This window comes from Dasypus novemcinctus, chromosome 14 (assembly GCF_030445035.2).
Source record: "Dasypus novemcinctus isolate mDasNov1 chromosome 14, mDasNov1.1.hap2, whole genome shotgun sequence".
Lineage (NCBI taxonomy): Eukaryota > Metazoa > Chordata > Mammalia > Cingulata > Dasypodidae > Dasypus > Dasypus novemcinctus.
Window position 1 is genome coordinate 23162286 of NC_080686.1, and position 14496 is coordinate 23176781.

General features: G+C 37.6%; 1 protein-coding gene across 2 annotated transcripts in view; it reads left to right on the top strand.

Moving 5' to 3' along the window:
- Positions 1-14496, top strand: part of RAB2A (RAB2A, member RAS oncogene family) — a 99760-nt gene that overhangs the window by 50826 nt on the left and 34438 nt on the right. For both annotated transcript variants that reach the window (XM_004484329.5, XM_071207826.1), the window contains exons 4-5: positions 8382-8464; positions 9035-9127. In XM_004484329.5, coding sequence (XP_004484386.1) covers positions 8382-8464; positions 9035-9127 — 176 coding nt within the window. The remainder of the gene's footprint in view (positions 1-8381; positions 8465-9034; positions 9128-14496) is intronic.

The window sequence follows — 14496 nt, forward strand, 5'->3', positions numbered from 1 at the left end:
TATCCATTCATCAGTTGATAGACACCTGGGTTTCCATCTTTTGACAATTGTGAATAACACCACTGTGAACATTGGTGTGCAGATGTCTGTTCATGTCACTATCAGTTCTTCTGAGTATATATCTAGTAGTGGTATTGCTGGGTTACATGGCACATCTATATACAACTTTGGTATGAGGGTGGCGTTGGCCTCATAGAATAAATTAAGATGTTTTCTCTCCTTTTCCATTTGTTTTGGAAGACTTTGAGCAAGATTGGTGTTAATTCTTTTTGGAATATTCAGTAAAATTCACCAATGAAGTCATCTGATCCTAGGGTTTCCTGTGTTAAGAGGTTTTGGATTACTGATTCAATCTCTATAGTTATTATTCTGTTGATTTATTTCTCTTTTTTTATAACATTTTTTATTTTTAAAATATGCATAGATCACAGATGTGTTTCTTCTTAAGTCAGTGTAGATAGATTGTGTGTTTCCAGGAATTTGTACATTTTATCTAGATTAACTAATTAGTTGGCATAATTCATAGTATCTTCTTATGATCCTTTTTATTTCTGTGTGGTCAATACTAATGTCTCCTCTTTTATTCCTGATTTTAGTTATTTCTCTTCTTTTTTACTCTAGCTAAAGGTGTGTCATTTATGTATTTTTTAAAGATTTCTTTTTTATTTATTTTTCTCCCCTTCTCCCCCGCCCCGTTGCCGGCTCTCTGTGTCCATTCACTGTTCTTATGTGTCTGCTTGCATTCTCAGCGCCACCTGGAATCTCTGTCTTTTTTTGTTGCATCATCTTGCTGCGTCAGCTCTCTGTGTGTGTGACGCCACTCCTGGGCGGGCTGTGCTTTTTTCACTTGGGGTGGCTTAATGCAGGGTGCACTCCTTGTGCGTGGGACTCCCCTATGTGGGAGACACCCCTATGTGGCACAGCACTCCTTGCACGCGGCACTTCCGCATGCGGACCAGCTTACCACAGGCCAGGAGGCCCTGGGTTTGAACCCTCGACCTCTCATATGGTAGGCAGACGCTCTGTCATTTGAGCCACATCCACTTCCCAGTGTGTCATTTTATTGATCTTCTCAAAGAATGAACTTTTGGTTTCATTGATTCCATTATTTTTTTATTATCTATTTCATTTATCTCCATTCTAATCTTTATTTTCTTCAGCTTACTTTAGGTTTAGTTTGATCTTTTTCTAGATCCTCCAGTTGTGAAGTTAGGTCTCTGATTTGAGACCTTAAATATACATATATATTTTTTTAAGATTTATTTTATTTATTCCCCCTTCCCCCTCCCCCCGCCCCAGTTGTATGTTCTCTGTGTCCATTTGCTGCATGTTTTTCTTTTTGTCCACTTCTGTTGTTGTCAGCGGCAGGGTAATCAGTGTTCCTTTTTTGTTGCTTCATCTTGCTGCGTAAGCTCTCTGTGTGGCGCCATTCCTGGGCAGGCTGCACTTTTTTTCACGCTGGGCAGCTTTCCTTAAGGGGTGCACTCCTTACACGTGGGGCTCCCCTATGCGGGGGACACCCCTGCATGGCATGGCACTCCTCGCGTGCATCAGCACTACGCATGGGCCAGTTCCACACGGGTCAAGGAGGCCTGGGGTTTGAACTACAGACCTCCCATGTGATAGATGGACGCCCTATCCACTGGGCCAAGTCCGCTTCCCAAGACCTTATTTTTTAATGGAATCATTTACAGCTATAAATTTCCCTCTCAGCAGTGTCTTTGCTCTGTCGCATAAGTTTAGTTGTATTGTGTTTTCATTTACATTTACTTCAAGATATTTCCTAATTTCTCTTGTGATTTCTTTTTTTGGCCCATTGGTGGTTTGAGTGCATTGTTTAATTTCTCCCTATTTGTGAATTTTCCAATTCTCCCTCTATTATTGATTTCTGGAATATACACACATTTTTTAACTTATTGTGACTTGTTTTATAACCTAACATGGACTGCTCTGGAGAATGATCCACTTGCACTAGAGAAGAATGTTTATCCTGATGCTATTGGGTAAAGTGTTCTCTATTTGTCTGTTAGATCTAGTTAGAGTATCCATCAAGTCTTCTATTTCCTTACTGATCTGCCTAGAGTTCTTTGCGTTAATGAAAGTGGTATATAAAGTCTCCTACTATTAATGTAGAACTTCCTGTTTCTTCTTTCAATTCTTCCAGTATTTGCTTTGTATATTTTGGGGTTCTGCTGTTAGGAGGGTATATATTTATAGTTCTTAGATTTTGTTGAACTAACTCATTTATCAGTATATAGTGATTTTCTTTGTCCCTCTTAAAAGTTTTTTACTTAAAGCCTCTTTTATCTGATAGGCTACCCCAGTTCTCTTTTAGTTACTTTTGGCATGGTATATTTTTTTCATTCTTTTACTTTTCAGCCTACATATGTCTTTGAATTTAAGGTGAGTCTCTTGTAAGCAGTATATCTTTGGGTAATGCTTATTTATCCATTCTGCCAGTCTCTGCCTTTTGACTGAAGAATTTAATCCGTTTGCATTTAAACTACTGATATTGCAGGACTTTCTTCTGCCATTTTGCTGTTTGGTCTTTTTTTCAGTCATACCTTTTGACCTCAGTTCTTCCATTGATACCTACATTCATATTAATTTAATTTTTTATTGTACTATTTTGAATGCCTTCTCATTTCTTTCTGTTTATTTTTCATATAATTTCTTGTTGCTTACCATGGAGCTTAAATTTAACTTCTTAAATCTATCATAATCACACTTGATTTTATACCAACTTAACTTTAATAACATATATACTTTTACTATACCCCTCCAGCCCCTCTTTCCTTTTGGTTGTACTTCTTATAAATCATATCTTTATACATTGTATGTCCAAATGTAGATTTATCGTTACTTTGTATGCTTTTGCATTTTAGAGCCTGTGAAAAGTAAGATGTGAAGTTATATACCAAAAAGATACAATGTAGTAATACTGGCATTTATAATTACCCATATGGTTACTTTACTGGAGGTCTTTATTTCTTTATGCCTGTTTGGTCCACTGATTAGTATCTTTTCCTTTCAGTCTAAAGAATTCCCTGTAGCATTGCTTGTGAGGTAGGTAATGGTGACAAATTCCCTCAGCTTTTGTTTGTCTAAGAATGTCTTAATGTTTCCACATTTTTTTAAAGAAATTTCTTCTGGATATAAAATTCTTGGTCTGCAATTGTTTTCTTTCAGCACTTCATCCCTTGCCTTCTTGCTTCCATGGTTACTGGTGAGAATTTGGCACTTAATCTTATTGGGACCCTCTTGTACATAACATTTTGCTTTTCTTGTGCATCTTTCAGAATTCAGTCTTTGGCATTCTATAGTTTGAATTCTCTGTGTCTGGTCATGATTCTCTATTTTTTTTTTTTTTTAAGATTTATTTAAGTCCCCTCCCCCGGTTGTCTGTTTTCCATGTCTTTTTGCTGCATCTTATTTCTTTGTGGCTTCTGTTGTCGTCATCGGCACGGGAAGTGTGGGCGGTGCCATTCCTGGGCAGGCTGCACTTTCTTTCGCGCTGGGCGGCTCTCCTTACGGGGTGCACTCCTTGCGCGTGGGGCTCCCCTACGCGGGGACACCCCTGCGTGGCAGGGCACTCCTTGCGCGCATCAGCACTGCGCATGGGCCAGCTCCACACGGGTCAAGGAGGCCCGGGATTTGAACCGCGGACCTCCCATGTGATAGGCGGACGCCCTAACCACTGGGCCAAAGTCCGTTTCCCTGGTCATGATTCTCTTTAAGTTCATCCTCTTTGGGGTGTATTGAACTCTTAGAATAGGCATATTCATGTCTTTCATTAAATTTGGGAAATTTTCTGCCAATATTTTTTTGAATATTCCTCCTGTCCCTTTCTTTCTCCTCCTGGGACTCCCATAATGCATATATTGATAAGCATAGTGAATCATAGGTCTCCTAAGCTCAGTTCAATTTCCTTCATTCTATTTTTTTTTTTTTGCTCCACAGCTGGAGTAATTTCCCTGGGTTATCTTGGTGTTTGCTGATTCATTCTTTTGCTTTTGACACCCAGTAGGGAATTTTTCATTTTGGTTATTGCATTCTTTAACTCCAGGACCTGTTCCTTTTTAATTTTCTAGCTCTTTATCAAGATTCTCACATTGTTTGTTTATTGTTTTCTGGATGTCCTTAAGTTGTTTGTTTGTTTTTCATCTCCTTGAGTATATGAAGGATCTTCCATTTTTCTAAGTCTTTGGTATGTCCAGATTCTGGTCTTTTTTTTGTTAATAGTTTCTGAAATTTTATATAGTACCTTTAGATGAGCCATTATTTCATGTTTGTCTTTTAATCTTTTTTTTTTTTTATCACTATTAATTTTAATGTCTTGAAATGTTAACTGTGGAATTTAGTCTCTGGTCTGTATGTTCCTTAAGTTTGTATCCAGTTGGTGAGATGACAGAAATTTCCTTGAGTACCAAGAGCTAACACACACACACAAACACCTTTCACAGTCTTTGCATTGCAGGTTGGCTCTCTCTGGCTCCTGCTATCCTTCTCTCATCAAGAATATTAGCTCAAGGTAAATGTGAAGTGCAGGGTCTTCTCTGTCTTTTCTGAACCTGTTCCTTACCCTGTTTTGTGCTAATCTCCTTGCCTTAGGAATTCCCACATTTATAGGAATTTCAATGCTCCCTCTACTTTCTATGATAGAGACTCCCCTTACCACTTCCAGGGTGCTCTGTTTTATTTCTTAAGCAGGTCATCCTTTGCCTTAGGCTACTTTGACTTTTTTTTTTTTCTTGCACTGCCTTAACTGTCTACAAGCTGCTTCTACCCATGGGTCAGTTTCTGGGAGGGCAAGTCAGAAACTAGTTTCCTGATTCAGCCTTTCAGTCTCCCTCTGGATAGTTTGGCGCTAACATATATACACCTCAGTATGTACATAGAGGTTTTTCTCTTCCTTCCAGAAAAGGGTTAGGTATGTACAGTGGGAGTCTAGGTTGACTCCGCACTGTGCCAGGGAGGGGATAGGAAAGGGACTAACAAGGGCACTACAAGCTTCTACCATTTTTAAAGCTGAAGTTTCTTGATTCAGCATTCACCCAGTTACTGCAACCCTTCAATTCTTTTCCAGAGTTTTTGAGGAAGATGGATTTGCCAGTTTTGCCAGTTCAGTCGGGAGACAGTCTAATCTCAAAAATTTTAAAGCATTCAGTATTTCTAGAAAAATCTGCTTGCTTCTAGATTTTTATAAGCCTTGGTTCTTTTCTCAGGATCTACTCTAAAAGGCCCAGAATTAAATAGTCCAGGTTGGCATTTTCGCCAAACTGTCACCATCTATGCTGTGGATATTAAGGTGTCCTAACAATTGCTGTTGATTTTTACTAATCTTATTTCATCCAGATCAGAAGTGTTGCTCATGCATGTAGATTTCAGTATCATTTTCTTCCAGGATAGCTGTTTCTGAATCACAGGGCTAGAGTTTTAAGTTGAGTCTAATTTAGTTAAATACCTGAAAGCACCTATAAGGCTTGGGCATTCTAACATCTTTAGCTATTCAGAAATATTTTTTTGCTTCATTTTGCTGCTTGGCTGTGTGCTGCGTAGCAGAAGTTGTTAGGTAAATGACCTCAACCAAGAGATATTACAGTAATGTTGATGCCCACAAATCTTAATTTTCTCTTAGCTCTTTGGGATTATTCAGGATATCATATCTTGCACAAGTGTCCTGTGACTCTGACTTTAGTATTGTGTATGACTGAAAATGAGCATGCCCCTTATTAACTCTCAAGGCCTACTTGCTCTTGTTCAACTTTGTGTATTTGGCTATCTTGCTAAGTTTTTATAAAAATCGAACAGCTTATGATCCATTCTGGCCACCCTACCCTAGGTTTATTTGTTTTCTGGTACTTTTCTTTACAACACTAAGCTACTATCAGGAATCTCTTACTATAAAGAGTTTTGCATCCTGTTCAGTTTCAAGGTGCTAAGACACCTTCAAACCAAAACTTCATAGTGAAGAGGATCACACATATTTCCTAGGTTGACATTCTTTTTCACTTCAAATGAGATAAATGGGAATTTGGACAAGGTTATAATAAAGTACTTTTTAAAAATCTAGATGACTTTGCTTCAGTATGATCAAGACAGTTATCTATTGGGCTAGCTTTGTACAGTTTAGTTGTTGTTTAATAGTTTTTTATAGTTAGAGAAGCCATAATAAGACATTTGAGCAAGATTTATTTCACAGCTACCAGTGCCATTAGCCAAGAAGACAGAGCCCAGAGTGGATGTATTTTGAACAAGTCAGGTCTCAAGAATTTGGAAGTTATTATGAATACTGTTCATTGTTTATTGTAAAGTAATCATAGATTTTAAGATGCATAGCTGCATTCATAGTCTTCAATTGGAATGCATGTTTTTATTTGCTCATGAGCAAAATCCAAGTTTAGCAGATTCGGTATAAAGCAGTGTTTTTTATAAGTTATTTACATATTGGAACATGTTTGTTATTTGCTAATTCATTTGGGATAAAATGGCAGTAGTATAGAGACTTGTACTTTCCTCATTTTCCCACATTTATTTGTCCCTTTCTTATTTTACTTCATCACATCTGTGCTGGAAACACTGAAGTTTTAGACCCTGTAGTTATATTTTTCTAACAGTGTATTCATTTTAATTCATCCATCAGAAGGTCCCAGCAAAATTGTTTTAAAGAACTTGTACTTTTGCTTTATATTTAGCATGGGACTCTGAACTTGATTTTTATTTTGAACTAATAAAATATTTCTATTTTTATTTATCCTTCCTTGGTATGTGTGATGATGGTAAAATGAATCTCTTAATGATTTCGTCCTTTGTTTTCTCGTGCCAAGCGATGAAAAAACAACCATAATGCTTACATTTGAACTTAGATTTCCAGGGACTTATTTTGAAAGATAACCTCATGCACATTCTCTGTCTCTTTCTCTTTCATGCTTCCAACCAGTATCTCATTTTTTAAAGCTATTTTTATAGCCCTTTGTTTTGTGACTTTTTCAGTCTCTAATTTGATGTAAGACCAAGTGCCCGAATTGTTCATGCAGTACTAAGAGAGCTCTAATTATTCATTTCCACCTAAAATATTTTCACTGTGTCTTAGCTAGTTAGAATTTTACCGATGTCTAGTCATTTAGATGCAGTGGTGTAATGACCATTTGCTACATGCGATGATGACATCTGAATTCATTCATTCACTCAGCAGACTTTTTCTGCCTGCCTGCTGCAGGTCACAGACTTGGAGCTAGGCACTGAGGGGGAGGAGAAAGAGTAGAGTGGGAGGGCCAAAAAGAGCAAAGAATTAGAGTTTTGAGTGTTAGAATAGTTAGAATAGAGCAGAATGTGAACTGTCTGTGCATGCATTCTGAAGGTGAAAGGGCTTAATGTTTGCATTGGAAGATTTAGGATGCAGGGCTTGTAAAGATGAATATTTTTCAAGAAGTTGGTAGATTTTGAATATAAAAATTGTTCAACTAGATTGTAGAAAGATGTCTAAAAGTGATTTAAATGACTTTTTTAAAAGTTCTTTTGAGCTTCTTAAATTTTAAATTTAGAGGAAATAGACATATCCCTCACCAGCCTGTCTTTAAAAATAGAATGTTAGTTCTGCCAGTAAAAGAGAGAAATTAACTAATTTTCCGTAATCTCTGGTGTCTGTTTCACAAGTAGATATAAAGATGACTTTTACATCCTGTTGCCTTTTGACAAAAATTATATATCAAATACAGAGAAAATTGATTGTGTAGAGAAAAATTATATAAATTAAGTTCAGAGTCGTTTTCTGTTTTTCATAATAAAATGATTGCTCAAAGAATTCCATCTGATGACTGTTGAAAGCTCACTGCAGTTTATGATATAACTGATAAAATCTGCATCCTTGGCCTTCCAACAACCTTTACACCAGCAGATGGTGGGCGTAAAGATGTCATTCATCATTTATTTACAATGGACTTTATTTATTCTAGTGTCAACAGCTGCCCCAGGGAGTGGGTTATTGAATTCAAATGTGAGGCTCTGGGTTATTTGCTTCCTTTCAAATTTGTCTTCAGAGCTTAGTTGCTAGGAGTCCATTCTGTGCTCTAATGATGATTCATGTATTGTGAAGCCATTCAGTAAATTGGGTTGTCAGAGATTGCCAAAAAAGGGTTTAGAGGTCTTGTTCCTGGGGTCTGGGGTGGGGGTGTCTGCCTCTGTGTCTGGTTGACTTGAGCTGTAGTGGTCTTGAGCTATAGTGGTATTATGTGACTCTCCTAACATTGGTGAAGTCAAGTTTTCTCCTTTTCCTTTGTGTACTCCTTCCCTACCTGTATAGTCATTCTGCATATGAATAATATGAAAATGAAGAGAATCATTTATTAAAGGAAAACTCTCCACCTTTTCTTTTCCAACAGGCAGGGCAGGAGTCCTTTCGTTCCATCACAAGGTCATATTACAGAGGTGCAGCAGGGGCTTTGCTAGTGTATGATATTACAAGGTGAGAACTTGGGAATATTTCAATTCTGTGGGTAGTGTAGAGGATTTTTATAAATACATGTGGTTATTAGTAATAAAGGTATAGCTTTGTCTTTATGCCTTGGCTATTTGCCTTAAAAATTATGTATTTTGAATCATTTAAATTTACTACAGGAATCTACAACCAAATTATTTTTTTTATAAATAAGCTCAGCCAAATTTTTCACTTTGGTAATATTATTTAACACATGCCATTTTCTAAAGTTAGGTTACACTTAATTTCTTTTTATTTATTTTTTTAAGGCACTTTGGATTACATAAATGTTACGTAAAAAATACAGATTCCCATATGTCCCACCCCCTCCCCCTTCCACACTTGCCCACATTAACAATATCCCTCATTATAATTAGTTCCTAAACTGAAATGTAATCAGTGACCTCTAAACCCATATACTGTACTTGAAATCTGTTTCTTATTAACATAACTGGATATGGTCAAATATAGTTCTCTTTAATGGAATATATACTGTTCATTGTACAGTGTTAGAGGAAGTACTTTGAAAATAGTAATCAAATTATAATTTATGTCTAGGAGAGATACATTCAACCACTTGACAACCTGGTTAGAAGATGCCCGCCAGCATTCCAATTCCAACATGGTCATTATGCTTATTGGAAATAAAAGGTAAGAAGACTAATAAGTTAGGGTTTACAATGCATTAGTGATGAAGACTGGTTTAAAGTTATGTAACTAATTTTCTTACACAGTGGTCCAAATGTAAATTATTGTTTGCTTAAATTATAGAATTTTGGGACTTCTAAGACATTTCTTTTGGTTTTTAAAATACAGGTTATAAGCTTTGTTGGAAATTACTACTATTATTGTTGTTATTATAAATTGTATTGATTCAAAGGTGTGCTTTAAAAATTAGTTTTCAGGTGTTTTACTCTGATTAGTAACTTAAAGCACACTGATTTATTTGAGGGAGGGAAAATGGTTAAATATTATCCAAATCATTCAAAATATATGATATAAGAGGTAAGTATCTGCAGAACGCAGAAAAATATTTTTGCCCTTTTTCATGGCTTAATGTGCATTACCTGAATTGATACAATGCATAGATTAATCGGGTGCGTTTCTATTTCAAGTCCTGGAACACTTATTATATTGTTTAGTAGATATTATGTTAGTACTTCCAAGTTTACTTTTAATCATATAGGTAATTCTTTATGTTAATGTCATCTTACTGTTCTTAGCAGGTTTATTTTTATTTTTATTTTTATTTTTTTAAAGAAGCTTTAGATTACATAAATGTTACATAAAAAATATAAGGGATTCCCATATGCCCCACTCTCTCTCCCCCCACACAGTTTCCCACATTAACAACATCCTTCATTAGTATGGTACATTTGTTACAATTGATAAACATGTTGAAACATAGCCACTAACTATGGATTATAATTTATACTCTGTCCTGTGCAATTTTGTAAGTTCTGACAAAATATATAATGGCCTGTATCTGTCATTGTAGCATCATGCAGGACAATTCCAAGGTACCGAAAATGCCCCCCATTGCACTTATTTTTTTCTCTCCCTCCCCTGAGAACCTCTGGTGGCCACTGCCTCCACATCAATGATAAGAGTTCTTTCATTGCTAGAATAGCAATAAGTCTATAATAGAATAATAATAAGTCTATTGTTCATTCCCTAATCTTGAAGACTTTGTGGTAGTGATACACACTCTGCCTCTAATGAGAAGGGCCTTAGATCTCATGGGGCAGATGGATGGAACTATCTTGCTTGCAGACCCTCTCTGTTCCTTGGCATATTAGTTAGCCAAAGGGTGCTGATGCAAAATACCAGAAATCAGTTGGTTTTTATAAAGGGTATTTATTTGAGGTAGGAGCTTACAGATACCAGGTTATAAAGCATAAGTTACTCCCCTCACCAAAGTCTATTTCCACATGTTGCAGCAAGATGACTGCCAACGTCTGCCAGGGTTCAGGCTTCCTAGGTTTCTCTCTTCGCAGGGCTTGCTTCTTTCTGGGCTCAGAGTTCCTCTCTTCCTGGGGCTTGCTTCTCTTTTCTCTGTGTGCTTACTTCCCAGGGCTCCAGCTTAAGACTTCAGTATCAAACTCCAACATCAAAACTCCAACATCAAAAACCCTCTAACTCAGTCTTTTGCCATGCCTTTTATCTGCAAGTCCCCACCCACCAAAGGGTGGGGACTCAGCACCCTACTGACACAAGAGGTTTACTTGATTAAGTAATCAAGTAAACTTCTGAATCCAATGTAATCTCATGTGCCCAGAGTAAAAGACAAGTGTATAAACATAATCCAATATTTCTTTTTGGAATTCATCAATAATATCAAACTGCTACACTTGGGGTACACGTTGTCCATCATCATCCCCTTGTTAGTTGTTCTGAGTGAGTCCAGTGAACAGGAGAGTAGGTATTGGCCCAACTGGCATATGGTTGGACCAGAGATTTAAATCTCTTGGACATAATACCTATCAAGTGTAGTACTATCTATAGCCTCAGCTAGAAGGGGCGACCACAAATGAGTCCAACTCTTTCACACTGGGGAGCGTAAATTCCAGTGTAAGTCCCACTGGCTGGGCATCAAACTCCTAAGGTGTCTGCCCTGCCTGTTGTTCCTCACTATTTGTGGCACTATTTACTGAGGCAGTGAGATCCTGCTGAGACATGCATAAGCGTAACCTCTGGAATGACCTCCAGACTCACTTTATAATCTCTTAGCCATTTGTGGCTACCATTTCCCCATTATGGTCAAGGTCTTTTTCCATATGCATTGCTAGTTGGTGCTTAGTAATAATTCCTCATTGCCAGGGAGGCTCATCCCTAGGAGTCAGGTCCCATGCCAGTCGAGCAGTTTTATTTGTAAGTAGCCAAAAACTGGAAACAATCCAAATACCCATTAACAGATGAATGGATAAATAAATTATGATATAGCCATATAATGGAATACTGCTCAGCAATAAAGGGTAACTATTGATAAATGCAGAAAAACAGATGAACTTCAAAATAATTATGCCAAGTGAAAAAAAAAGCCAGACCAAAAAAAGACATACAATATCGTTCCATTACATAAAATTCTGGAAAATTCAGACTTATCTATAGCAAAGAAGGCAGATTAGTGGTTGCCTGGGCTACAGAGGAAGGAAAGGATAGATGACAATGGATTATGAGGAAATCATTGGTGGGGTTGGTTTCCCCCAATAGATATACATACATTGAAACTCATCAAACATTAATATGTGCAATTTCTTTTTTTTTTTTTAACGATTTATTTATTTATTTAATTCCCCCCCTTCCCCTGGTTGTCTGTTCTCTGTGTCTATTTGCTGCGTCTTGTTTCTTTGTCCGCTTTTGTTGTCATCAGCGGCACGGGAAGTGTGGGCGGCGCCATTCCTGGGCAGGCTGCACTTTCTTTCGCGCTGGGCGGCTCTCCTTACGGGTGCACTCCTTGCGCGTGGGGCTCCCCTACGCGGGGGACACCCCTGTGTGGCATGGCACTCCTTGCGCGCATCAGCACTGCGCATGGGCCAGCTCCACACGGGTCAAGGAGGCCCGGGATTTGAACCGCGGACCTCCCATGTGGTAGACAGACGCCCTAACCACTGGGCCAAGTCCGTTGTCCAATGTGCAATTTCTTGTATGTCAGTTTTACCTCAGTAAAGCTGTAAATAAAATAAATAATGTGGTACTATATAAACTTGATTTTGGAAAGTGTTATTTTAATAGAATTGAGGTTTGATATTTAGATACTATATTTACTTAAGTGACATTTCATGTTAAAAATAGCCAGCTGTTGATAACTTATTTGAAACTAGTAGTAGCTTCTATATTGGCATTCATTCAAGGTCTTTCTTGGACATTTCCTCATTTATAATCATCTCATTAAACCTTTCAAGGTTAAGGCTATGGGAGGGAAATTTTCATGCTTTTATTATGGAAGTATTCTTTCCATCATCCAATGATGTTGTGTGAAATAAAGCAGAATATTTGAGGAATAAAACAAATTTTCATCCTTTTTTTACTTTAGCAGTCTTTTCCTTGTCTATAAAACCTTAAAAAAGTTCACCCCCTATTTTGAGATACCTTGTCTTTATACTTAAAAGGAAAAAAATAAAAAAGCTTTACGTCTTGTAATTGTTTCTGATATTTTTGTTCTTCCTGGATTAATGGTGGCTTAAATTTGATTCCTGCCCATGAGGAGTTTATAATCCAAATATGAAAAGGAAAAGCATAGGATAGTATGCACACAAAAGTTATTTTCAGTGGTAGATGGGTGACTTTGTAACTAGAACTAGAATAGCTGAGGAAAAAGATTTTAAGGAAGAAACTATGAGAAAGGAAAAGTAGAGTATATGGCATGCAAAGAGTGAATAGGAAATAGGGAGATGAATGATTATTGTTAGATGAACTGAATTGGGGAAGACATGAACAAAGAATGAGCAATTTTTAAAATTACATGCATTAGGTGGTAAGGAGCCGTTGAAAGGATTTTAGAAGGGCAGTGACCTAGTCAGAATTTTATTATGGCATTTTAAATTGGTCATACAAGCAATAGGAAGCAGAGTCTAAAAAGATAAAAATTTTAATAGTCAAAGGATTATAATGAAATTCTAAACAAGAAATGGGCACGGATAAAAAGAGTGGCTTAGGAAAGAATGATATTTACTTTATGGGAACATCTTAAATAGCATTTCAAGAGGGACGCATATGTGGCTCAGGTGACTTGAGCTCCTGCCTGCCACATGGGAAGTTTGGGTTCAGTTTCTTTTGCCTCCCAAAGAAGACCATGAGCTGATGCAACAAGCACTGGGATGATGCAACCAAGAGATACCATGAGGAAATACAGTGAGAGACACAACAAAACAGGGAGCAGAGATGGCTCAGGCGATTAGACACTTCCCTCCTGGGTTCAGTTCCTGGTGTCTCCTAAAAAGAAAAGACCAGCACATAATAAATAGATACAGCAAAAGCAAAAACAGTGAATGTGTGGGGAGAAAGAAATAAATAATCTTTTTTAAAGAAAAAGCATTTCAAGAGGATGTAAAATCAAAGCAAAGAACTAACAGTATTCAGTCTGAGCTGGTGCTGAAACAAAAAGACCATGAATTACTAAACTGCTGCTTTCTCTTTTTGAAAAAACCCCTAGGGGATTTATAAAAAGTCCCCAAGGGGTCCATGGAAGGATTTCAGGGAGCTAGTGAGCTTGAATTGAAAATTCAAAAATACGTTATTCTCATGGGGACATGTAATATTAAATACTACACAGTGTAGTGTGGACTTAATATGATTTTTATTTTGATGTAGCATGTTCTGAGTGTAGTGGACAACTGCTTGCAAAAAGGTTGGTAAGGATGGGAGAGAAGGCTTAATGATACCAGGGGAAAACTCAAATTTCTAAATGTTTGCTGAAAATGACCGTTGAACCGTGTTAGGTTATCAGGTATTTAAATTATGGAAAAGTTGTGAATTTATTTTTTATTTATTTCTCTCCCCTTCTCCCCCTCCCCCACCGCCGTTATCTGCTCTCTGTGTCCATTTGCTATGTGTTCTTCTGTGTCCGCCTGCATTCTTAACAGCAGCACAGGGAATCTGTGTCTCTTTTTGTTGCATCATCTTGCTGCATCAGTTCTCCGTGTGTGTGACACCACTCCCGGGCAGGCTGCGCTTTTTTCACACAGGTTGGCTCTCCTTGCGGGGCCGCACTCCTTGTACGGGGAACACCCCTGCATGGCACGGCACTCCTTGCGCACATCAGCACTGTGCATGGGCCAACTCACCACATAGGTCAGGAGGCCCTGGGTTTGAACCCTGGACCTCCCATATGGTAGGGGGACACTCTATCAGTTGAGCCAAATCCGCTTCACAAATATAATTTTGAATAATCTAAACTTTAAATGAAAAACTGGAAATGACTTAAAATGTCCAAAGATACAGGGGGTTGTTTGAATGCATTAGACATATGCATAACATGGCATTAAGAACACTTAAAGGGAACAATGTTTTCTTAATTA